Source organism: Hyperoodon ampullatus, assembly GCF_949752795.1.
Source record: "Hyperoodon ampullatus genome assembly, chromosome: 3".
Lineage (NCBI taxonomy): Eukaryota > Metazoa > Chordata > Mammalia > Artiodactyla > Ziphiidae > Hyperoodon > Hyperoodon ampullatus.
In genome coordinates this window covers 74550863-74577043 of record NC_136916.1, presented here as the reverse complement: position 1 = coordinate 74577043, position 26181 = coordinate 74550863, and the positions used below count along the sequence as shown (strand labels likewise).

General features: G+C 38.3%; 1 protein-coding gene across 1 annotated transcript in view; it reads right to left on the bottom strand.

Moving 5' to 3' along the window:
* The window catches only part of TTC23 (tetratricopeptide repeat domain 23), a gene marked incomplete at both ends in the record, with an annotated part of 113468 nt that overhangs the window by 70569 nt on the left and 16718 nt on the right, over nt 1–26181 (bottom strand). Inside the window, one exon of the mRNA XM_079699096.1 lies at nt 7309–7508. Within this exon, the coding sequence (XP_079555222.1) occupies nt 7309–7508 (200 nt within the window). The remainder of the gene's footprint in view (nt 1–7308; nt 7509–26181) is intronic.

Below are 26181 nucleotides of genomic sequence, written 5' to 3'. Positions count from 1 at the left end.
GTGCATTCATGAGCAAAATAAATGGCTGTTTTTGTTTTATGCCACTAAGTCTTAGAGTGTGATACAGTAATAGATAGCTGGAATAGCAAAAGAGGAGGTGGGAGGTACAAAGCTGAAGGGGGCAGAGCAGAGGAAGAACCATAAGAACAAGGACAGAGTTGTGGAAAAAACCCAGCAGAAGACCCAGTACACCCCCCACCCCTACTCCCCCGGTCAATGCCTAAGCTCAAAGGACCTGCACTTCCACAAAGTTCCCACGTGAGTTAGAAACACTTTCACCTTGAAACAACATTCCTCCTGACAAAAAATGCATACCCAGGCAGCTGACCACAGGACAGTTGCTTTTCTGACCTAGCAAAGAGAGGCTGGGGAACAATGTGCTCACTCCATAGTGATGAAGGAAGATGGAGGTGTGGCTTTTTCCTATAGTAACATTTTTCTTATTACAAAAGTAATACATGCTCATTATCAAAATACAGGTGAGCAAAAAAATTAAAAAATCACCTGCCATCTCACCTCTTAGAGACAACTAGGCAGCTAAATTTCTCTCTATCCTTCATTCCTATGAATCTATCTATACATATTTTTTCTTTTTAAAAATAGGCTTATAAGCTACATACAGGTTTGCAACTTTTCACAATTTGTGAACATTTCTCCATGTCATCTTCTGTGATAATAATTTTTTATGGCTGCATAGCATTTTATTGTATGGATATATTATAAGTGAGTTACTCAACCAATAGCTATTGAGCACTTAGGTTGTTTTAAAATTTTTTCTCTCTGAACATCCTGTGTGGATAGATTTGCTCATATCCATAGGCATTTTCTTTTTCTTTTTTAAAATAGCGTTATTCTTTTTACAGATATAAATTTATTTATTTTATTATTTATTTTTGGCTGCATTGGGTCTTTGATGCTGCACGCGGGCTTTCTGTAGTTGTGGCGAGCAGGGGCTACTCTTTGTTGCGGTGTGCAAGCTTCTCATTGCGGTGGTTTCTCTTGTTGTGGAGCACGGGCTCTAGGTGTGTGGGCTTCAGTAGTTGTGGCATGTGGGCTCAGTAGTTGTGGCTCATGGGCTCTAGAGCACAGGCTCAGTAGTTGTGGCACATGGGCTTAGTTGCTCTGTGGCATGTGGGATCTTCCTGGACCAGGGCTCGAACCTGTGTCCCCCTGCATTGGCAGGAGGATTATTACCCACTGTGCCACCAGGGGAGCCCCATAAGCATTTTCTTAGAATGAATTCCAATGTGACAATAGAGTAAAGGATGTGCAAAATCCTGAGACTTTGCTAGAGTTTGCTGGAGTGCTTCCTCTAGAGGCTGCTTCCATCCACACCTCCCTTACAGCACGTTGTGTGAGCAGGGAATGCACCTTACACAGAGCCAAGCACTAGTTGGGGTCTAACTTGCCAATTTGTCAGTTAACTCATTTCTCCTTGTTTTAGTTTGTATTTTTTTTTTCTGCAAAGCTAGTGAGGCTGAACATCTTCAGGTGTTTATTGGCTTTTTGTAGTTCTTCTTTTGGGAAACATCTATTTATTGCCTCTAGAGACAGGAAGTTTATGGAATGGCTTCCTTGAAGACACACAGCAAATTAATACAGTGTATGAGAAAGAAAGAAGTGATGAAAACATTGAGAAGTCTAGATAGACAGTTTGCCAAAAAGAGAGGAGGATCTGATCTGATGGCGAATCTGTCCCAACCACATGTTTCCAAGGAAGGGCTATATGCAGTCTGAGAGTCAGCCTCCCAGATCAGGGCCTTGGTCCTCACTACCTGCATTGGGGACCAGTGTACAGAAAGAGCAGCCTGTCTTCCCTCTGCTTTCATATTTGCTAGGATGTGTAGTCCAGATACTGCCTTTTGATTTTCCAACCTTTATCTTGCCAGTTCCAGTGGCTTTAGCCAGCAGGCATGGGTAGCAGGTAGACAGAAGAGAAGTATGAGTAGGAAGACAATTTCAGAACTGGGATGAGTCTTGGAAATAATCTAGTCTGATCACTTCAATTTAAAGAAGAAATGTAAAGCCAGAGAGGTGAGATGATTTATCACCGAGTGGTAGAGTCAGAACTCACAGTCAAGCTCCTTGATGCAAAGTCCAGATCTCTTCCCACAACATCATTCTTGAGTTACCTGAATTTCTTAAACTTCTTAATATTAAAATATGCAACTCTGAGGATCAGTAAGTCTGGCCATACATATTTTAAAATGGGTATTTAATACCCAGATCTTGGTGTCTAAATATCAATACTATTCTCTTCTAAGAGGAGCCAGCGTTCCCTGAATCCACAGCTGGAGCAGGGAAATACAAGATGAACCTGAAAAATCTTATTGTATTGGAAATTAAGGAAAGAATCATGGGAGCATATCAAGGACTCAGAAGCCAGCTTGAAGGGGCTCCCACTGACAAATACAAAATAATTTAAGTTTTGATGATGATAATGGATTGTAACATATTTGTAAAACAGGATTTCTTGAACCCATACTGATATAAATAAATGAACAATAAAGTGTGAAGAAGGGAAAGCTCTTCCTCATAAAAAGAATGCCAACAAACAAATGTTGAAAGAATGCTGAAGTCAGAGAATCACCATTTGACAAACATCGTAGTAATAGCTAATTCAGGTGAGAATCATCAATGGATGCTATAAACTAGGGGGTGAAGTTTTAATGAGGAATAGGATATGTTCACAGTATCAATGAATTTCCCCACAAAATATTAATTACAAAGGGAAGAATAATAATTCTACAGTGAAAAAACCTGCCAGATAGCTCCTTAACCAAGTGATCAAATTTAGCCTCATAGTAATGAGACGAACGACATCATACACCTCCTAATATGATGCACTGAGAAGGGCCCTATGTCAGGTCTGTGAGATTCCTGCCCAAAATGTATAATCTGAATCTAATCATAAGGAAACACATGACAAATTCAAATTGGGAGGTATTCTACAAAATAATTGGAGTGTATATTTGTGGCCCCTGCCAAATTCATATGTTGAAGCCCTAACTCTCACTGTAGTATTTAGAGATAGGGCCTCTAAGGCTGTAATTAGGGTCAAATGAGGTTATAAAGGTGGGGCCCTGATCAATAGGATTAGTGTACTTATAAGAAGAGACACCTTTCTCTCCCCCTTCCCCCACATGCACAAAGAAGAGGCCATGTGAGGACACAGCTAGAAGGTGGTGGTCTGCAACCCAAGGGGAGAGCTCTCACCAGATGCCAGCCCTGCTGGCACCTTAATCTTGGACTTCCAGTCTCCAGAACTGTGAGGAGTATGTTTCTGTTGTGTAGGCCACCCAGTCTGTGGTATTCTATTACAGCAGCCCAAACAGACTAATACAGTACTTTTCACAAATACTAAGATTGTGAAAGACAAAGACAGGCTAAGTAACTGCTCTAACTGTTGACTAGAGTCAACATGACTTCATGGATTGGACCATGGCTGATTTTTTTTCTATAAAAGATATTATTGAGATAATTAGAGAAATATGGATAATGTTTGTAGATTAGATAATAATATATATCAATATTAATTTCCTAATTTCAATCATTGTACTATCGTTATGTAGGAAAATATCCTTTATTCTTGGGAAATAGGCACTGATGTATTTAGGGGTAAAAGATCATACATTTGTAACTTACTCTCAGATATTCAGAAAAATAATGACAGAGAGAGAGAGTGAGAAATAAAGAAATAAAGTAAATGTTAACAACTGGTATATCTTGTAACTTTTCTGTAAGTCTGAAAGTATTTTAAAATAAAAAATTACCAAAGAATGGTATTTTAAGAAGCAAATTATGTCATATTAATACTTTCCTAAAAACATTAAGGCTTCCTAGAGCACTTAACTTAGACCTGCAAGGCAGGTAAGCTGCCTCTCCAACTACATTTCATGTCAGACTGAAGCTTCCTATCATCACTTCAAACATAGTCACGCTCGTGCCAAACTTATAAATTTTATGGCTGCTGTTCCCTCTCCCTAGAACTCCTTTCCCTCAGCTCCTCCATGCTGGCTCCTTCTCTTCTTTAGGTGTCAGCTCAGATGTCACCTCCTCAGTGAGGTCCTCCCTTACCTAAGATAGGCCCACTCTGTTTCCTCCATAGCACTTAGCACAATCTCTACTTCACTGGTTTATTTACAATGTCCCCTCAGCTCCATGAGGGCAGTCAAGCTGTTTGTCCTGTTCACCGCTGAATCCAAGGATTCCTCATCTGAATGGCAGAACACAAAAAATGCTTTGATATCATTCTAGATGCATAGAAGGGAAGTTAATTCTTTATATACACCAAATGCAGATGGCCAACAAACACATGAAAAGATGCTCAACATCACTAATTATTAGAGAAATGCAAATCAAAAGTACAATGAGGTATCACCTCTCACCAGTCAGAATGGCCATCATCAAAAAGCCTACAAACAATAAATGCTGGAGAGGGTGTGGAGAAAAGGGAACCCTCATACACTGTTGGTGGGAATGTGAATTGATACAGCCACTATGGAAAACAGTACACAGGTTCCTTAAAAAACTAAAAATAGAATTACCATATGACCCAACAATCCCACTACTGGGCATATACCCAGAGAAAACCATAATTCAAAAAAACACATGTACCCCAATGTTCATAGCAGCACTATTTACAATAGCCAGGACATGGAAGCAACCTAAATGTCTATCAACAACCTAAATGTCTATCTTCTTTATCCAGCAAATGGATAAAGAAGATGTGGCACATATATACAGTGGAATATTACTCAGCCATAAAAAGGAATAAAATTGGGTCATTTGTAGATATATGGATGGACCTAGAGAGTATCATACAGAGTGAAGTAAGTCAGAAAGAGAAAAGCAAATATCGTATAATAACACATATATGTGGAATCTAGAAAAATGGAATAGATGATCTTATTTGCAAAGGAGAATTAGAGACAGAAACGTAGAGAACAAATGTATGGAGACCAAGGGGGAAAGGGATGGGGTGGGAGGAATTGGGAGACTGGGATTGACACATATACAGTATTGATACTATGTACAAAATAGACAACTGATGGGAACATACTGTATAGCACAGGGAACTCTACCTAATGCACTGTGGTAACCTAAATGGGAGGGAAGTCCAAAAGGGAGGGGATATCTGTACATGTATGGCTGATTCATTTTGTTGTGCAGTGGAGGCTAACAAAACATTGCAAAGCAGCCATACTCCAATACAAATTAATAATAATAAAAATATATACACCAAATGCCTTAGGGCATTAAGGCTTAGTTCTCCTGCAGACCTCTGGTTCAGAAAGGCTGCCAGCTGAGGCTGACATAGCACACAGCCTGGCACATAGTAGGTACTAAATAAATATCTGCTGCATAATGAATAAGCACACTTTCAAAACCAAATTCACACCTTCTCTCCATAATCCTGCTCTTCTTCCTGTATTCATTGCAATAACAAAGGGCTCTGACAAGCCTTGGGTCACCCAGGCTGGCTGAGCCCTAAGTCAGGAATTGCACACACCCCTCTCTGGCTCACTTTTGCCTCTCCAACCCCTATGTCCCCCCCAGTTACCAGGTTTCATTGATTCATATTTCCAAATTCTTATCAAAAGATCTCAGCATTTTGCAAATAGAGATTGTCATACTAAGTGAAGTAAGTCAGAAAGAGAAAGACAAATACTATATGATATCACTTATGTGTGGATTCTAAAATATGACACAAATGAACCTATCTATGAAACAGAAACAGAATCACAGACATAGAGAACAGACAGGTGGTTGCCAAGGGGAAGGGGATTGGGGGAGAGATGGACTGGGAGTTTGGGATTAGCAGATGCAAACTAATATATATAGAATGTATATATATATATATATATATATAGAGAGAGAATATATATATATATATAAAGCAAGGTCCTACTGTATAGCACAGAGAACTATAATCAATGTCCTATGATAAACCATAATGGAAAAGAATATTAAAAAAAGAATGTATATATATGAATAACTGAATCACTTTGCTGTATAGCAGAAATTAACACAACATTGTAAATCCACTATACTTCAAATAAAAAAAAAAGATCTCAGCATTTCTACTGACTCTGCCATATTTCAGGCCCTTGCCAGGATTATTGCAAATATCCTGCAAACTGGCCCTCCTCCAGTTTACCTCCCTTCTCTTCCTCCACCACCCAGTTATCTGAGGTCTGAGGGATCATTTCAGAAACTCAGACTTGTTCATGGCCCTCTTCTGCTTATAATCCTATGACAGTCTCCAGCACCCTAAGAAGAAAATCTAAACTTTTCCTGGGTGTTGAACACCTTCTGGTCCCAGCTCCTGCCCATAATCCAACCTCATTTGCTGCCCTGTGTAACTAAAGCCTCCATCCCAGATAGTTCCATATAGTTCCCCAAACAACCTGTGCACCCTCAGACCCGCAACTCTTGCCCATCTGCCACCTCTGCCCGGAACGCTATTGTCCTCTCTCCTACCTGGGGCCAACTCCTAAGTACTGTTATCAGTGCAGTCCAAATAACTCCCATCCCAAGAAGCATGCCTTAAGTGCTGTCCCTCCTCCAACTCCAGGGTCATTGCCCATCCCTCCTCCCCTCACTCCCCATGCTTTGCATCTATACCACCTAAGCTTGTGTTTGTCACAGAACTTATGCTGATTACCATTATCCATCTATCTCCCAACCAGACCATGAATCCCTCTGAGGCAGAGGCTGTAGCTTTCCCATCTGTGCCCCCAGCACTTGCAGAGCACCTGGCACACATTAGGTATACAGTAAATTTTTGTGAATAATTGGACAAATAGGGTCTGACACATAAGAGGTGGTAGAGAAATACATATTGAATGAATGAGTAAATAAATAAAACTTTGAAGAGAGATGGGAAAGAAGTATGCAGAGAACAAGATTAGGAACCTAAGAAATATAAGCTCCATGAGAGCAGAAACTTCATCTGCTTTGTCCTGTATTCCAGTGCCTAGACCTGGCACACAGGAGGAGCTCAATAAATATTTACTGATTGATGGAAAATGACTGTAGTAGGTCAAATCACAACCAGTCAGTCTAGTGTACACTTGTCAGAGGTCAGGGAAAACTTGTTTGTTCATTTGTGCACTCATTCAGCAAACATAATGTTGACTGTGCCAAGTGCTGGGCTTGGAGTCCTGAGGTACTACACACACTCACACTATGAAAAAGGCACTGTCATATTTTCTCTTGTACCAAACTCCTGATAGTAGGAATGCAACCTAAAGTATCCTACTTCTCAATTACCAGAGTACAGGTATAAAAAGAAAGGCTCCTTACCTCATGACTGCTAGAATAGGACTTTGCTTTCTCTTCACAGAGGTGGAGTTTCTCTTGAGGAGGCTGAAACAGTGCTGTCTGAGGCAGCTTGTCTTGGAGCATTTTTCTAGGTGTTATGCTGACAGCAGCAACAATTTCATCCAGGTGGTTGGACATGTGAATTTCCTGTGATTCTTGTTTATTTTTATATACATTATCCTCTAATTTTTAAATAAGGAAATGAAGGTGTTAATGATAATTTCCATAGTTACTTTTAGAAATACACATTTTTTTCTAGAAATTGAGACTAGAATCTAAGAAAATTTCAACACTATACTCATGACTTCTTTGAAATAAGTAGCATTCTATCCAAAAAGATCCTAGTGGCTAGTACTAACTTCTTTCAGACTGATTTCAAGTTTTAACTAAACCAAACATTCTTTGTTCTCTCTCTATATTATATGTATATATATGTATGTGTATATGTGTATACACACATACTGATATATTTTATATATGATATATGTATCTATATATTATATATGGTATATATGTATATATATCAGTAGGAATCAGCTGAGCCCAAACCATTCTCAAAGAGCTCAGATTAGATCTGTTGAATCCCAAGTGACCTTGAAAACAGGAAAAAATGACATGTTAAACTTTCACTTCCAGACAAGATGGAGTAATAGGGATGAGATTTATCCTCTTGCCCGAAGTCACCAACCAATTAACAAAAACAACAAAAAACAACCCATAGGCAAAAAAGGCATGAAACAATGGTTTTCAAGAGACAGGACAACAGACTTGAGAAATGGAAAAAAGAAACAAAGTGAGACCCATGATTGCCCCAGGTTATTGCTTTGAAAAAGTTTCTAGAACAAACCCGGAATTACCCTGTGGACTATCTGAGTTGAGGAAATAGAGTAGATCATCTGGGGAGACCAAGGTAGCTGGAGTTCACAGGACAGATTACTAGAGAGGATAGAGCTGCACAGAGAGGACCCCAGAGATTAGCACCCCTCAAGTATGGGGAGAGAATACTGACCAGCATGTGTGTAAGAAAACTACTTGAGTCTGGAGAAAGACTCCTCTAATAAGATTGAAAGGAAGTGTCTGGTGCTCACTAAGGCTGGTGCCTGTTCCCACTGACCAGACAGGAAAAACTCATAATTCGTGAGGTACACGGTAAAATATTCAGAAGGGTTTTGTCTCAGTAATGGAGATTAGCCCTAGAGTGAACCCTGCTTAGATCCACTTAACAAACCATGAGAGTAATACCTAAAAGCGTAAAACTGTTTCCAAGTAACTTAACTGTATCAGAGGGCAAAACTCAAGGATGCTCATAGGAATGCAAAAAAAGCCAGCATTAAACAAGGTAAAATTCATATAATCTGACGTCCAAAGAAAGATCACCAAGCATGCAAGTAGGCAAGAAAACATGGCCCATAATGAGAAGAATAATCAGTCAAAACTGACCCAGAACTGACCAAGATATTAAGTTAGCAGAGAAGAATATTAAAGGTTATTATAATTGTATTCCATATGTTTAAAAAGTTAACTAGAGACATGGAATACAAAGAGACCCAAAATGAACTTCTAGATAAGAAAATTATACGTGAGATGAAAAATATGCTAGATCAGATTAATGGGAGATTAGATATTACAGATGAAAAGATGCATGAACTTGCAGGCACAGCAATAGAAACCATCTTTTAAAAAATCAGTGAGCTGTGAAACAACTTCAAATTGCCTAATATATATATAATTTGAGTCCCTAAAGGAAAGCAGATTGTAGTGGGGACAAAAAAAAAAAGTGTTTGAAGAAATAACGGCCAAAATTTTTCCAAATTTGAGGAAAAGTAAAAACCCAGAGATTCAAGAAGCTAAATGAAAACTAAACACAAGAAGCATAAAGGAAACTACACCAAGATACATCATAACCAAATTGCTCAAAACCATGATAAAGAGAAAATATTAAAAGTAGTCATAAAAAAGGACATATCAGTATTAAAAAAAAAGATGATGATAGCAGGTTTCTAGGAGGAAATAACACACATGAGAAGACAGTGAAGCACCATATTTAAAGTATGGACAGAAAAAAAATTGTCAAGCTAAAATTTCGTACCAGTGAAAATATCTTTCAAGATCAAAATCTGAAAGAAATCATCACCAGTGGGACTTCCCTGGTGGTGCAGTGGTTAAGAATCCTCTTGCCAATGCAGGGGACACAGGTTCAAAGACCTGGTCCAGGAAGATCCCACATGCTTCAGAGCAACTAAGCCCGTGTGCCACAACTACTGAGTCTGTGCTCTAGAGTCCACGAGCCACAACTACTGAACTTGTGTGTCACAACTACTGAAGCCTGCATGCCGAGAGCCTGTGCTCCACAGCAAGAGAAGCCACTGCAATGAGAAGCCCACACACTGCAACAAAGAGTAGCCCCCACTAGCCGCAACTAGAGAAAGCCCGCCCACAGCAACAAAGACCCAATGCAGCCAAAATAAATAAATTAATTAATTAATTAAAAAAAAATCATCACCAGCAGATTTGTACCCCAATGTTCCCAAGAAATATTAAGTGAAGTCTTTCAAAAGGAAGAAAAATGATAACAAATGGAAATATAGATCTACACAAAGGAATTAAGAACAATGAAAAAGATACTTACATGGGCAAATATGTATGACATATTTTCTTATTATTTCATATATTTTCATATTTCATATATTTTCATATTATTTAAATCTCTTTAAAAGATAATCGGGCAGAGGAGTAAGACATGGAGATCACCTTCCTCCCCACAAATACATCAGAAATACATCTACATGTGGAACAACTCTTAGAGAACATCTACTGAATGCTGACAGAAGACCCCAGACTTCCCAAAAGGCAAGAAAATCCCCATGTACCTGGGTAAGGCAAAAGAAAAAAGAGAAAACAGAGACAAAAGAATAGGGATGGGACCTGCACCTCTGGGAGGGAGCTGTGAAGGAAGAAGAGTTTCCACACACTATGAAGCCCCTTCACTGGTAGAGATGGGGGATGGGGGGAAGCTTTGGAGCCATGGAGGAGAGCACAGAAACAGGGGTGCAGAGGGCAAAGCGGAGGGATTCCCACCCAGAGGATTGGTGTGGATCAGCACTCACAAGCCTGAGACACTTGTCTGCTCACCTGCCAGGGCTGGTGGGGGCTTGGAGCGGAGGCTCTGGCTTTGGAGGTCAGATCCCAGGGAGAGGACTGGGGTTGGCTGCATGAACACAGCCTGAAGGGGGGCTAGTGTGCCACAGCTAGCTGAGAGGGAGTCCAGGAAAAAGTCTGGACCCGCCTAAGAGGCAAGAGACAATTGTTTTAGGGTGTGCGAGGAGAAGGGATTCAGAGCACCGCCTAAATGAACTCCAGAGATGGGTGCGAGCCACAGCTATCAGCGTGGACATCAGAGACTGGCATGAGAGGCTAAGGCTGCTGCTTCAGCCACCAAGAAGCCTGTGTGCAAGCACAGGTCACTAACCACACCTCCTCTCCCCAGAGCCTGTGCAGCCCGCCACTGCCAGGGTCCCGTGATCCAGGGACAACTTCCCCGGGAGAACACACAGCATGCCTCAGGCTGTTGCAAAGTCATGCCGGTCTCTGCCACCACAGTCTCGCCCCACGTTCCGTACACCTCTCTCCCCCATGCCTAGTGAGCCAGAGTCCCCTAATCAGCTGCTTCTTTAACCCCATCCTGTCTGGGGGAAGAAGAGATGCCCTCAGGCGACCTACACACAGAGGCGGGGCCAAATCCAAAGCTGAACCCCAGGAGCTGTGTGAACAAAGAAGAGAAAGGGAAATTTCTCCCAGCAGCCCCAGGAGCAGTGGAGTAAATCTCCACAATCAACTTGATGTACCCTGCATCTGTGGAACACCTGAATAGACAAAGAATCATCCCAAACTTGAGGCAGTGGACTTTGGGAGCAACTGGGGTTTGCTTTCTGCATCTAATTTGTTTCTGGTTTTATGTTTATCATAGTTTAGTATTTAGAGTTTATTATCATTAGTAGATTTGTTTATTGATTTGGTTGCTCTCTTTCTTTTATATACATATATATATTTTTTTCCTTTTTCTCTTTTTGTGACCGTGTATGTGTATGCTTCTTCGTGTGATTTTTGTCTGTATAGCTTTGCTTTTACCATTTGTCCTACAGTTCTGTCTGTCTGGTTCTTTTTTTATGGTTTTGTTTTTTTAGTATAGTTTTAGTGCTTGTTATCATTGGTGGATTTGCTTTTTGGTTTGGTTGCTCTCTTCTTTCTTCCTTCCTTTTTAAAAATTTTTAATAATTAAAAAAAAATTTATTTTAATAACTTTCTTTCCTTCCTTCCCTCCTTCCTCCCCCCTCCCTCCCTCCCTCCCTCTCTCCCTCTCTCTCTTTCTCCGTTTCTTTCTTTCTTTCTTTCTCCCTTTCTTTCTTTCTTTCTTTTTTCCTCCCTTTTCTTCTGAGACTTGTGGCTGACAGGGTCTTGGTGCTCCAGCAGGGTGTCAGGCCTGAGCTTCTAAGCTGGGAGAGCTGAGTTCAGGACAATGGTCCACCGGAGACCTCCTGGCTCCACGTAATATCAAATGGCAAAAGCTCTCTCAGGGATCTCCATCTCAACGCTAAGACCCAGCTCCACTCAACGACCAGCAAGCTACAATGCTGGACACCTTATGCCAAACAACAAGCAAGATAGGAACACAATCCCACCCTTTAGCAGAGAGGCTGCCTAAAATCATAATAAGGCCACAGACACCCCAAAACACACCACCAGACGTGGTCCTACCCACCAGAAAGACAAGATCCAGCCTCATCCACCAGAACACAGGCACCAGTCCCCTCCACCAGGAAGCCTACACAACCCACTGAACCAAATTTAGCCACTGGGGGCAGACACCAAAAACAATGGGAATTACGAACCTGCAGCCTGTGAGAAGGAGACCCCAAACACAGTAAGTTAAGCAAAATGAGAAGACAGAGAAACACACAGCAGATGAAGGAGCAGTGTAAAAACCCACCAGACCAAACAAATGAAGAGGAAATGGGCAGTCTACCTGAAAAAGAATTCAGAATAGTGATAGTAAAGATGATCCAAAATCTTGGAAACAGAATGGAGAAAACACAAGAAATGTTTAACAAGGACCTAGAATAACTAAATAGCAAACAAACAATGATGAACAACACAATAAATGAAATTAAATATGCTCTAGAAGGAATCAATAGCAGAATAACTGAGGCAGAAGAACAGATAAGTGACTGGGAAGATAAAATAGTGGAAATAACTAGCACAGAGCAGAAAAAAGAAAATTGAATGAAAAGAATTGTGGACAGTCTCAGAGACATCTGGGAAAACATTAAACACACCAACATTAGAATTATAGGGGTCCCAGAAGAAGAAGGGAAAAAGAAAAGGACTGAGAAAATATTTGAAGAGATTATAATTGAAAACTTCCTTAATATGGGAAAGAAAATAGTCAATTGAGTCCAGGAAGCGCAGAGAGTCCCATACAGGATAAATCCAAGGAGAAACACGCCAAGACACATATTAATTAAACTAGCAAAAATTAAATACAAAGAAAAAATATTAAAAGCAGCAAGGGAAAAACAATAAATAACATACACGGGGATCCCCATAAGGTTAACAGCTGATCTTTCAGCAGAAACTCTGCAAGCCAGAAGGGAGTGGCAGGACATATTTAAAGGATGAAAGGGAAGAACATACAACCAAGATTACTCTACTCAGCAAGGATCTCATTCAGATTTGATGGAGAAATTAGAACCTTTACAGACAAGCAAAAGCTAACAGAATTCAGCACTACAAGACCAGCTTTACGACAAATGCTAAAGGAACTTCTCTAGGCAGGAAACACAAGAGAGGGAAAAGACCTACAATAACAAACCCAAAACAATTAAGAAAATAGTAATAGGAACATACATATTGATAACTACCTTAGTTGTAAATGGATTAAATGCTCCAACCAAAAGACATAGATTGGCTGAATGGACACAAAAACAAGAACCATATATATGCTGTCTGCAAGAGACCCACTTCAGACCAAGGGACACATACAGACTGAAAGTGAGGGGATGGAAAAAGATATACCATGCAAATGGAAATCAAAAGAAAGCTGGAGTAGCAATTCTCATATCAGACAAAAGAGACTTTAAAATAAAGACTATTACAAGAGACAAAGAAGGACACTACATAATGATCAAGGGATCAATCCAAGAAGAAGATATAACAATTGTACATATTTATGCACCCAGCATAGGAGCACCTCAATACATAAGGCAAATGCTAACAGCCATAAAAGGGGAAACTGACAGTAACACAATAAGAGTAGGGGACTTTAACACCCCACTTTCACCAATGGACAGATCATCAAAAATGAAAATAAATAAGGAAACACAAGCTTTAAATGATACATTAAACAAGATGGACTTAATTGATATTTATAGGACATTCCATCCAAAAACAACAGAACACACCTTCTTCTCAAGTGCTCATGGAACATTCTCCAGGATAGAGCATATCTTGGGTCACAAATCAAGCCTTGGTAAGTTTAAGAAGATTGAAATTGTATCAAGTATCTTTTCCAACCACAATGCTCTGAGACTAGATATAAATTACAGGAAAAAATACGTTAAAAATACAAACACATGGAGGCTAAACAACACACTACTAAATAACCAAGAAATCACTGAAGAAATCAAAGAGGAAATTAAAAAATACCTAGAAGCAAATGACAATTAAAACACGATGACCCAAAACCTACGGGATGAAGCAAAAGCAGTTCTAAGAGGGAAGTTTATAGCAATACAATCCTACCTCAAGAAACAAGAAACATCTCAAATAAACAACCTAACCTTACACCTAAAGCAATTAGAGAAAGAAGAGCAAAAAACCCCCAAAGTTAGCAGAAGGAAAGAAATCATAAAGATCACATCAGAAATAAATTAAAAAAGAAATGAAGGAAACGATAGCAAAGATAAATAAAAGTAAAAGCTGGTTCTTTGAGAAGATAAAAAAAATTGATAAACCATTAGCCAGACTCATCAAGAAAAAAAGGGAGGAGACTCAAATCAATAGAATTAGAAATGAAAAAGGAGAAGTAATAACTGACACTGAAGAAATACAAAGGATCATGAGAGATTACCACAAGCAACTATGTGCCAATAAAATGGACAACCACGAAGAAATGGACAAATTCTTAGAAAAGCACAACCTTCCAAGACTGAACCTGGAAGAGATAGAAAATATACACAGACCAATCACAAGCACTGATATTGAGACTGGGATTAAAAATCTTCCAACGAACAAAAGCCAAGGACCAGATGGCTTCACAGGTGAATTCTATCAAACATTTAGAGGAAAGCTAACACCTATCCTTCTCAAGCTCTTCCAAAATATAGCATAGGGAGGAACACTTCCAAACTCATTCTATGAGGCCACCATCACCCTGATACCAAAACCAGACAAAGATGTCACAAAGAAAGAAAACTACAGGCCAGTATTGCTGATGAACATAGATGCAAAAATCCTCAACAAAATACTAGCAAACAGAATCCAACAGCACATTAAAAGGGTCATACACCATGATCAAGTGGGGTTTATCCCAGCAATGCAAAGATTCTTCAATATATGCAAACCAATCAATGTGATAAACCATATTAACAAATTGAAGGAGAAAAACCATATGATCATCTCAATAGATGCAGAAAAAGCTTTAGACAAAATTCAACACCCATTTATAATAAAAACCCTCTAGAAAGTAGGCATAGTGGGAACTTACCTCAACATAATAAAGGCCATATATGAGAAACCCACAGCCAACATCGTTCTCAATGGTGAAAAACTGAAACCATTTCCACTAAGATCAGGAACAAGACAAGGTTGTCCACTCTCACCACTATTATTCAACATAGTTTTGGAAGTTTTAGCCACAGCAATCAGAAAAGAAAAAGAAATAAAAGGAATCCAAATCAGAAAAGAAGAAGTAAAGCTGTTACTGTTTGCAGATGACATGATACTGCACATAGAGAATCTGATAGATGCTACCAGAAATCTACTAGAGGTAAACAATGAATTTGGTAAAGTAGCAGGATACAAAATTAATGCACAGAAATCTCTTGCATTCCTATACACTAATGATGAAAAATCTGAAAGAGAAATTAAGGAAAATCTCCCATTTAACGTTGCAACAAAAAGAATAAAATACCTAGGAATAAACCTACCTAAGGAGACAAAAGACCTGTATGCAGAAAATTATAAGACACTGATGAAAGAAATTAAAGACGTTACAAACACATGGAAACATATACCATGTTCTTAGATTGGAAGAATCAGCATTGTGAAAATGACTATACTACACAAAGCAATCTACAGATTCAATGCAATCCCTATCAAACGACCAATGGCATTTTCCACAGAACTAGAACAAAAAATTCCACAATTTGTATGGAAACACAAAAGACCCCAAATAGCCAAAGCAATCTTGAGAAAGAAAAATGGAGCTGGAGGAATCAGGCTCCCTGACTTCAGACTATACTACAAAGCTACAGTAATCAAGACACTATGGTACTGGCACAAAAACAGAAATATACATCAATGGAATAGGATAGAAAGCCCAGAGATAAACCCACACAAATATGGTCACCTTTTTTTTTGATAAAGGAGGGAAGAATATACCATGGAGAAAAGAGAGCCTCTTCAATAAGTGGTGCTGGAAAAACTGGACAGCTACGTGCAAAAGAATGATATTAGAACCCTTCCTAACACCATACACAAAAATAAACTCAATATTGGTTAAAGACCTAAATGTAAGGCCAGACACTATAAAACTCTTAGAGAAAAACATAGGCAGAACACTCTATGACATAAATCACAGCAAGACCCTTTTTGACCCACCTCCTAGAGAAATGGAAATAAGAACAAAAATAAACAAATGTGACCTAATGAAACTTTAAAGCTTTGCACAGCAAAGGCAACCAGAAAAAAGATGAAAAGACAGCCCTCAGAATGGGAGAAAATATTTGCAAATGAAGCAACTGACAAAGAATTAATCTCAAAAATTTACACGCAGCTCATGCAGCTCAATATAAAAAAATTAAACAACCGAATCCAAAAATGGGCAGAAGACCTAAATAGACATTTCTCCAAAGAAGATATACAGATTGCCAACAAACACATGAAAGGATGCTCAATATCACTAATCATTAGAGAAATGAAAATCAAAAGTACAATGAGGTACCACCTCTCACCAGTCAGAATGGCCATCATCAAAAATATCTACAAACAATAAACACTGGAGAGGGTGTGGAGAAAAGGGAACACTCTTGCACTGTCGGTGGGAATGTAAATTGATACAGTCACTATGGAGAACAGTATGGAGGTTCCTCAAAAAACTAAAAGGAGAACTACCAAATGACCCAGCAATCCCTCTACTGGGCATATACCCTCAGAAATCTATAATTCAAAGAGAGTCATGTACCACAATGTTCACTGCAGCTCTATTTACAATAGCCAGGACATGGAAGCAACCTAAGTGTCCATCCACAGAGGAATGGATAAAGACCATGTGGTACATATATACAATGGAATATTACTCTGCCATAAAAAGAAATGAAATTGAGTTATTTGTAGTGAGGTGGATGGACCTAGAGTCTGTCATACAGAGTGAAGTAAGTTAGAAAGAGAAAAACAAATACCGTATGCTAACACATATATATGGAATCTTAAAAAAAAAAGTCATTCTGAAGAACCTAGGGGCAGGACAGGAATAAAGACGCAGACATAGAGAATGGACTTGAGGACACAGGGAGTGTGAAGGGTAAGCTGGGACGAAGTGATAAAGTGGCATGGACATATATACACTACCAAATGTAAAATAGATAGCTAGTGGGAAACAGCTGCATAGCACAGGGAGACCAGCTCGATGTTTTGTGACCACCTAGAGGGGTGGGATAGGGAGTGTGGGAGGGAGATGCAAGAGGGAGGAGATATGGGGATATATTTATACGTATAGCTGATTCACTTTGTTATAAAGCAGAAACTAACACACCATTGTAAAGCAATTATACTTCAAAAAAGATGTTAATGAAAAATAAAAATAAAAAGATAATCAACTATTTAAACAAAAAAATGTACTGTGGGGCTTATAACATATATATATGTGTGTATATATATATATATATATATATATATATATATATATATGTGAAATGTATGACCAAAGTTGTATAAAGACTAAGAGGGGCGGATGGAACTGTGAAGTTCTTATACTGTATGTGTAATGGTATAATATTACTTGAAGGTAGACTGAGATAAGTTAAAAATGTATAGTATAAACCCTACAGCAACTATTAAAAAAAATGAGTGACAGGTAACAAGCCAACAAAGGAGGTAAAAATACAGTCATAATAATAATCCAATAGAAAAAAGAGGGAAAAGGGAACAAAGAACAGCTGGGACAAATAGCCAGTAAATAGCAAGGTGATAGACTTAAATCTAACTATAACAATAACAACATTAAATGTAAATGATCTAAACACCCCAATTAAGAGAAAGACATTGACAGATTGGATAAAAATGCAAAACCCAACAATATGCTGCCTATAAGAAATTCAAAGACACTAAGATTAAAAGTAAAAGAATGGAAAATAATATTCTAAAATTAGTCAGAAACAAACTTGGGGTATCTAGATTAATATCAAAGTAGATTTTACAGCAAAGAATATTACCATAAGGAAGGTCATTTCATTATGATAAAGGGTCAATTATTCAAGAGGACATAACCATCCCAAGTGTTAATATACCGAATAACAGTTTCAATATATAAGACCCCAAACTGATGAAACTGCAAGGAGAAATGATCAAATTCTCAATTATAGTCAGAGATTTAAATACCTTGTTGTCAATAATTGGTACACCAAGTAGGCAGAAAATCAGTAAAGGATACTGAAGACTTGAACTACATCATCAACCAACTTGACTTGGCATTTACTATAACACTCTACCAAAAAGCACAGAATATCCATTCTTTTCAAGTGCATATGGACATTAACTAAGACAGATTCTATGCTGGGTCATGAAACAAGCTTCAGTAAATTTATAAGGATTCAAGTCATACAAAGTACATTCTATGACCACAAAGGGATTAAGTTATAAATCAGTAACAGAAAGATATCTGGAAAATGTCCAAATATTTAGAAACTAAATAACATTTTTCTAAAAAAGAAAAAGCCCCATGGGTCAAAGAAGACATCAAAAAGGATATTTGAAAGTAGTTTAAACTGAATGAATATAAAAAGACAACATACAAGAATTGGAGAATGCCGCTAAAGCAGTCATTATGGGGAAATTTATAGCATTAAATGCCTGTATTAGAAAAGTAAAGTAAAAAAATCTCAAAATCATGGTCTTAGCCTTTACCTTCAATGACTAGAAAAGGAAGAGCAAATTAAACTCAAAGTAGGCATAAGAAAAGAATTAATAAAATAAGTAATAAAGCTAAATTCACAAATTAAACTAGAAAAATAGAGAAAAGCCAATGAAACCAAAAGCTGGTTTTCTGAGACCAATAATGCTGATAAATCTCTAACCTGACTAATCAGAAAAAAAGGAAAGAAGACACAAATCACCAATATCAGGAATAAGAGAGATACCATCACTGCAGATTCTACAAATGTTAAAAGATTAATATGGGAATGTTATGAACACATATGCCAATAAATTTGACAACTTAGATGAATGGAAAAATTCCTTTAAAGACACAAAATACTAAAGCTCACTCAAGAAAAAATATATACTTGACTAGCCCTATGTCTATTAAAGAAACTGATTTTGTATTTTAAAAACCTTACAAAAAACAAAACAAAAGAAACAAATAAAAACCTCCAGGCCTAGATGGCTTCAATAGTAAATTCTAAGTAATTAAGGAAGATATAATACCAATTCCATACCAGCTCTTTCAGAAAATTGAAAATGAGAATATTTCTAACTCATTCTATGAGACCCCCATATCAAAACAAGACAAATATATTACAAGAAAAGAAAATTTCCAATCAGTATGCCTCAGGAACATAGATGCAAAAATTTAAAGTAAAATTTTAGCAAATTAAACCCAGTAATAAATAAAAAGGAAAATACATCATGACCAAGTAGAGTTTATCTCAGAAATGCAAGATTGGTTTAACATTCAAAAAGCAGTCAATGTAATTCATAACATTAATAAACAAAAAAGAAAAACTGTATGATCATCTTGATCAGCACACAAAAAGAACATGACAAAATCTAATATCCATTTCTGATTTTAAAAAATCCTTACAAAGTAGTAATAGAATTGTACTTCCTCAACCTGATAAAGGGCACCTGTGAAAAACCTACAGCTAAATTAGTGAAAAATTGAAGGCTCTTCCCCTAAGGTCTGAAACAAGACAAGGAGGTTCACTCTCAACACTTCTATTTAACATTGTACTTGAGGTTCTAGCCAGTGCAATCAATCAAGAAAAAGAAATAAAATGCAACCAAGTCAGAAAGGAAAAAGTAAAACTGTCTTAAGTCACAGACAGTATACCTCTATTATCATCTGTGTAGAAAATCTGATGGAATAGGAAGAAAATCTCCTAGAATAAGTGAGTTGAACAAGATTATAGAATATAAGAGCACTATACAAAAGTTATATTTCTATACATTAGCTATGGACTATCAAATTGAAATTAAAATACAATACTACATGCAATAGCATCAAAATATGAAATAAGGAATAAAGCTGCATTATTTATTTAAAGATGAATATGACTTGCACAATTAAAACTGCAAAACATAGCTGAGAGAAATTAAAGAAGACTTAAACATTTACCATGTCCATGGGTTGGAACACTCAATATTATTAAGATGTCAATTCTCCACAAGTTGATCTATAGATTGAAAGCCTTCCCAATCCAAGTCCCTGCATTTCTTTTTTTTTTTTTTTGCAGTACGTGGACCTCTCACTGTTGTGGTCTCTCCCGCTGCGGAGCACAGGTTCCGGACACGCAGGCCCAGCGGCCATGGCTCACAGGCCCAGCCGCTCCACGGCATGTGGGATCTTCCCAGACCAGGGCATGAACCCGTGTCCCCTGCATCGGCAGGTGGACTCCCAACCACTGCGCCACCAGGGAAGCCCTGCATTTCTTTTTTTAAATAGAAATCAACAAACTGTTTCTAAAGTTCATATGAAAATTCAAAGGACCTAGAACACCCAAAAGAACTTTGTAAAAGAACAAAGTCAGAGGACAAACACAACTTTTTATCAAGATTTATTATAAAGCTACAGTAACCAAGGCAGTTTGGTATTGCTATCAAGATAGACAAATAGATGAATGGAACAGAATGGAGCGTCCAAAAATGGATGCCTGCATACATAAACAATTGATTATTGACAAAGCTGAAAAGGCAATTCATAGTCTGTTCAACAAATGGTGCTATAACAACTGGATGTTCACGTGTAAAATCAAAACAAAACAAAATAAAAATCTTTGATCCATACCTCACAGCATGTACAAGAATTAACTCAAAATGAAACACAGACTTCTATAAGAAAATCTTTGTGACCTTGGACTAGGCAAAGATTACATATATATGACACACAAAAATTCATAAAAAGAACAAAATGACAAATTGGACTTCAAAAATTAAAAATGTCTGCTCTTCATAAGAAACTGTGAAGAGGATAAAAAGACAAGTCATGGGCTGGGAGAAAATATTTACAAAATATGTATCTAATAAAGGACTTTTATCTTGAATATAAAGAATTCTCAAAACTCAATAATAAGAAAACAAACAGCTCACTATAAAATAGGCAAAACATTTTAACACACATTTCATCAAAGAAGATATATCAGTAACAAATAGGCACATTAAAAGATGCTCATCACTAGTCATTAGGGAAATGCAGTGAGATACTACTCATAACAATTAAAATAACTAAAAATTAAAAGTCTGTATTAAGTGCTGGTGTGGAGGTGGAAAACTAGAACTCTCATACGTGTTGGTAGGAATGTAAAATGGTACAACCGGGCTTCCCTGGTGGCGCAGTGGTTGAGAGTCCGCCTGCCGATGCAGGGGACATGGGTTCGTGCCTAGGTCCGGGAAGATGCGTCCGGAGCCTGTGAGTCTGGAGCCTGTGCTCCGCAACGGGAGAAGCCCGCGTACCTCAAAAAAAAAAAAAAAAAAGGTACAACCACTATGGTAAACAGCTTGGCAGTTTCTTAGTAAGTTATGATCTGTCCATTTCACTCCTAGGAATTTACACAAAAGAAATGAAAGCATATATCCATACAAAGACTTATGTACAAATGTTCATAGGAATTTTCTTTCTAATAGTCCCAAACTAGAAACAACCCAAATGTCCATCAATAGTTAAATGGATAAACAAACTGGTATAGCTATATAATGAAATATTACTCAGCAATAAAAAGGAACAGATATGCTACAACATGAATGAATCTCAAAATAGTTATGCTGGGCTTCCCTGGTGGCGCAGTGGTTGAGAGTCCACCTGCCAATGCAGGGGATGCAGGTTCGTGCCCCGGTCCGGGAAGATCCCACATGCCGCGGAGCGGCTGGGCCCGTGAGTCATGGCCACTGAGCCTGCGCGTCCGGAGCCTGTGCTCCACAGTGGGAGAGGCCACAACAGTGAGAGGCCCACGTACCACAAAACAAACGAACAAAAAAAGTTATACTAAGTCCAAGAAGCCAGACCAAAGAGAGTACATACCGTATGAGTCTATTTATATAAAATTCTAGGGAATGGACATCAGTGTTTAGTGACTAGATCAGTGGTTGTCTCAACCTGAAGGGCTTGAGACGGCGGAGTGGTGGGGCAAGGAGGAGATGTGGGGAGGGGAGGGATGGAGAGATTACAAAGGGGCATGAGGATATTTTGGGGGGTGATGGATATGTTCATTTTCTTGATCGTGGTGGTAGTTTCATGTGTGTATATATATTCATGTGCATTTTTCAGATTGTGCACTTTTATGTCAATTAATAAAGCTGTTTTAAAAAACCATATATATGTATCAGCCTTTCAGAGTTCCCTCCCCATTAACACTACTCCCCATGTGGATACTTCAAACTCCAATTCTATAATTTACTATGGATAACTTATTTAAAATTTCACCGTATTGTCATTCATTTATTTATTCATTCAACAAATATTTATTGGATTCCTATTATAAGCAATGCTAGAAGAGTGGGTGGCGGTAAGACCCCAGAAATGTGAACATTTTCTGTTGCTGCAACTCAGCTAGTTTGATTGAAAAGATTTCAGAGAACAAGGGCAGAGAAGAGAAAGCATCCCAAGTAGAGTGAATAATTAGCAAAAGCTCAGGGGTGTTAAGTGAAATGGGTATGTGACTAACTGCTGGTGGTTCAGTTTGGCTGGTATGTTTGGGGGCTAGGGGCCGTGGATGTAGAATAGCATTTTCCAAACCAATCTCTGTAGTTCACTAGAGTCACAAGACATTAATGCACAATCTATGAGGGAAGGTTACTGCCAAAGATGATCAAATAAGCTGGGAAACACAAATATTGGTTCCACAAAAGAAGGGTTCTAGGATCAAATAAATAGATAAACATGAACAGGTTTCTTCACATTTTCTCAAAGGCTTTAATGTGGTGTAATTCCTGTGAATATACTGCAGAGGGGTATAGTATGCAGTACTTTCCCTAACTTTTTTGACCATGAAATCTTCTTTTTCTAGAGCATCTATCAAATCTTATGCAACCATATTTTGAGCATTGTTTGGGAGACCCTTGAGGTAGAGGAAAAGTAGAAGCGTGAAGCAATGTTTAGAAGACATTGATTTCAGGCTAATAGTTTGACTGTTTGGCAGGTAGTGGTGAGTCCCTGAAGGTTTTCATCAGGAAAGAGAAAGGAAAATGCTCCTATGAGACTGATCTGTAATTAGTAGACAAATATATTATAATGGAAACCACCGGAGGGAAAGTGATTTTCAAACTTCAGATATTCTAGTATCTTAGCATATCTGTATTCTGCCTGCAATATTGTTAACTTTTTCTTTGAATCTGCACAGTTTTTAAAAACTTAAATACTTGCTTCAGCTTCATCCTAATAATAAGTGGCATTATGAGTTTGATGTTATATTTTCTCCTAATACACTTTAAAATAAAAACATACGTATTAATATTTAAAGCGTTTGTGCTCCACCTAACATCACATTAAGCATCACCAAATGTAAGCACTACATACTTCAGGAATTTCTAAATTTGAGCAATGTTTCACGACCATTTTTAACCATGATCCATCACTCAAGAAGATTTCATCAAGTTTTACTTTCTACAGTTTATATTCTGACATTTAGGCATCTTCCCTAAAAATAAAATGAGAATATTCTATATGGTTCTTAAAACTTCCCCCAAGAAATTCTGATACTTCTTCAGTAAATGAATATGGTCCTGAAGCCATCTTCTTACCACGAGTTGAAAAAAATCACTGGGTGAGTATGTTACTGCAATTGTAGAGAATGAATTCAGGTGCATAGTAGCAGGGGGAAGGAAAGGGCAGGAAAGGGAGGGATGAGGGGGATTACGGACAGGAATAATTATTGTAATTTGAGAGCTACTTGGATGTAAAAATTAAAGAAGGAGGACAATCAAGATGGACTCTTGATATTTTCATCCTGAGACTCTGGAATAGGGCTTGGCACATTTTGGCAATGGGACAAATCCTGCCCAGTCTGTATTTATAACTAAAGCTTTATTGGAATACAGCCCTGTTCATTCACTTACATGCTGTCTATAGCTGCTTTCGCAATACAACAGCAGAGGTGAAGAGTTGTAACAAAAACCCTATGGCCCTCATGGCCTAAAATATTTACTACCTGTCTCTTCACAGAAAATGTTTACCAACCCTTAAAAATGGTGATGTCATGAACAGAAGTAGTGAGATAGAGAGCAATTGTCCTATTGATTAGACAATCAATTTGGTCTCAGCCAGATTGAATTTGAGGTTATGGAAGAAAGTTTATATATAATGTCTAATTTAGTAGTTAGAAACAGGTCACTAGTTCTGAATGACACCTTTAAAGTTAATAATTTTTCCTTTTCTTTAAAAAAATTATAAATTATTCCATGCCTATTTCCAAATAAGATTTGAGATGGCTACAGGCAAGTGTTGAAGTGTGCCCTCTCCTTAATAATCCAAAATAGAGCTTTACATTTTCACCAGGAAGGAAGTAGGAGCTTTTCTTTTCTTCATAAAGCAATATAGAATGAAAATATCAAACACAGCAGGAAGGAACAAGCCTAAGGTCAAGCTAGGAGAAAGATACAGAGCCTGAACTATAATCCGGGCAAACCCCTCATTCTTGGGTAGCCCTTCAAAATGTGAAAAGTGAATCTTTCAGGTTCAACATCTAAGCTTTGCCTAAGCCACACTGTACAGAGGCTCCAATTCTGAGATGTTGGCTGACTTTTTTTAAATAATAAGCTCTTGCCCTATTGGCAAGATGAGACAAACAATTCAGTCGTGCTGTGGTCTAGAGAAACAGCAGTAGCTTGGGATGGGGAATCTGAGATTCCAGAACCTATGCTGTCCCAACTACTCATGTAATGTGGGAAATACCCACAACAGATATTTACATAACACTTTATACTTTCACATATTTTATCTCATGTGGCCCTTACCGTAGCCATGTGAGGTACAGAGGCAGGTATGATTATCCCTATTTTATAAATGAGGACAATGAAGCTGAGAGATGCTCCATTACTTGCCCTATGTTGCATGGTCACAATCAGGACCCTGGTCTTCTAATAATTTGGTGGTTTCCCACCACATCATTCACCCTTTCATTGACCACAATCTATAGTAGTAGGAATCAAATGCTTTTGCTTTGTAAACCTAAGAATGCAATTTTAAAGTAATCACATTTTAATAATCAGAAAATGCAATATCTTTACCAGATTTTACCACACTTTCCTTTTTTTTTTTTTTTGCGGTATGCGGGTCTCTCACCGTTGTGGCGCACAGGCTCCAGACGAGCAGGCTCAGCGGCCATGGCTCACGGGCCCAGCCGCTCCGCGGCATGTAGGATCTTCCCAGACCCGGGCACGAACCCGTGTCCCCTGCATCGGCAGGCGGACTCTCAACCACTGAGCCACCAGGGAAACCCTACCATACTTTCTTATCTTCTGTTTAGGGGAGGCAGAGGTGAAATTTTAAAAAAGCTACATAAGTAATATGTCCTGCAGTATTTGCTATTCTGGGCCTCTGAACCTAGTGTTAAACTTTGAAATTGATTTTTCTTTTTCTTTTTCATTGTTTTTGCTCAACTTTTGGTTTGTTTCATGGTCTCTCTTAATAGTGAATCCTTAAAACAGAGGTTATAATCTGAGCACTCACATGTTGGATCTAATCCCTTTACCTCCCTTTTTTTTTTTCTTTTGGCCAGTTAAAAAATTGAGCCATTATTTAAAAATTAGAAGTTTCACATAAAGATCTAGATTTCTAGATTTCTGGCTTCCTTTGAAGACACCTAACACTTGTCAACACTGGGCCTATGTCACCACAGGCAACAATTAGGGTGAGGAGGTGAGAGGCAGCTGCCCCTGGAGGTAGGATGCACTCTCTAGTTTGCCAGTTGCCACTGCTCTCTATTGATTCCTGGACACAGAAGCAACAAAGTAGTTGGCATTTGTCATCCCTCCTGTGTTGTTGTTTTTCTCGTTGTAGAAGAATAGGTCTCTGTATCCATACCTCTCTTTCGAAGTGCAAGGCTGACATAAAAGGATGTGATTTTCCTGGCCCATGCTGCTAGCCACTCACTTCCTGAATTGAACTTAATCTAAAACATCTGATTATGACACACTAGTATATTATAACAC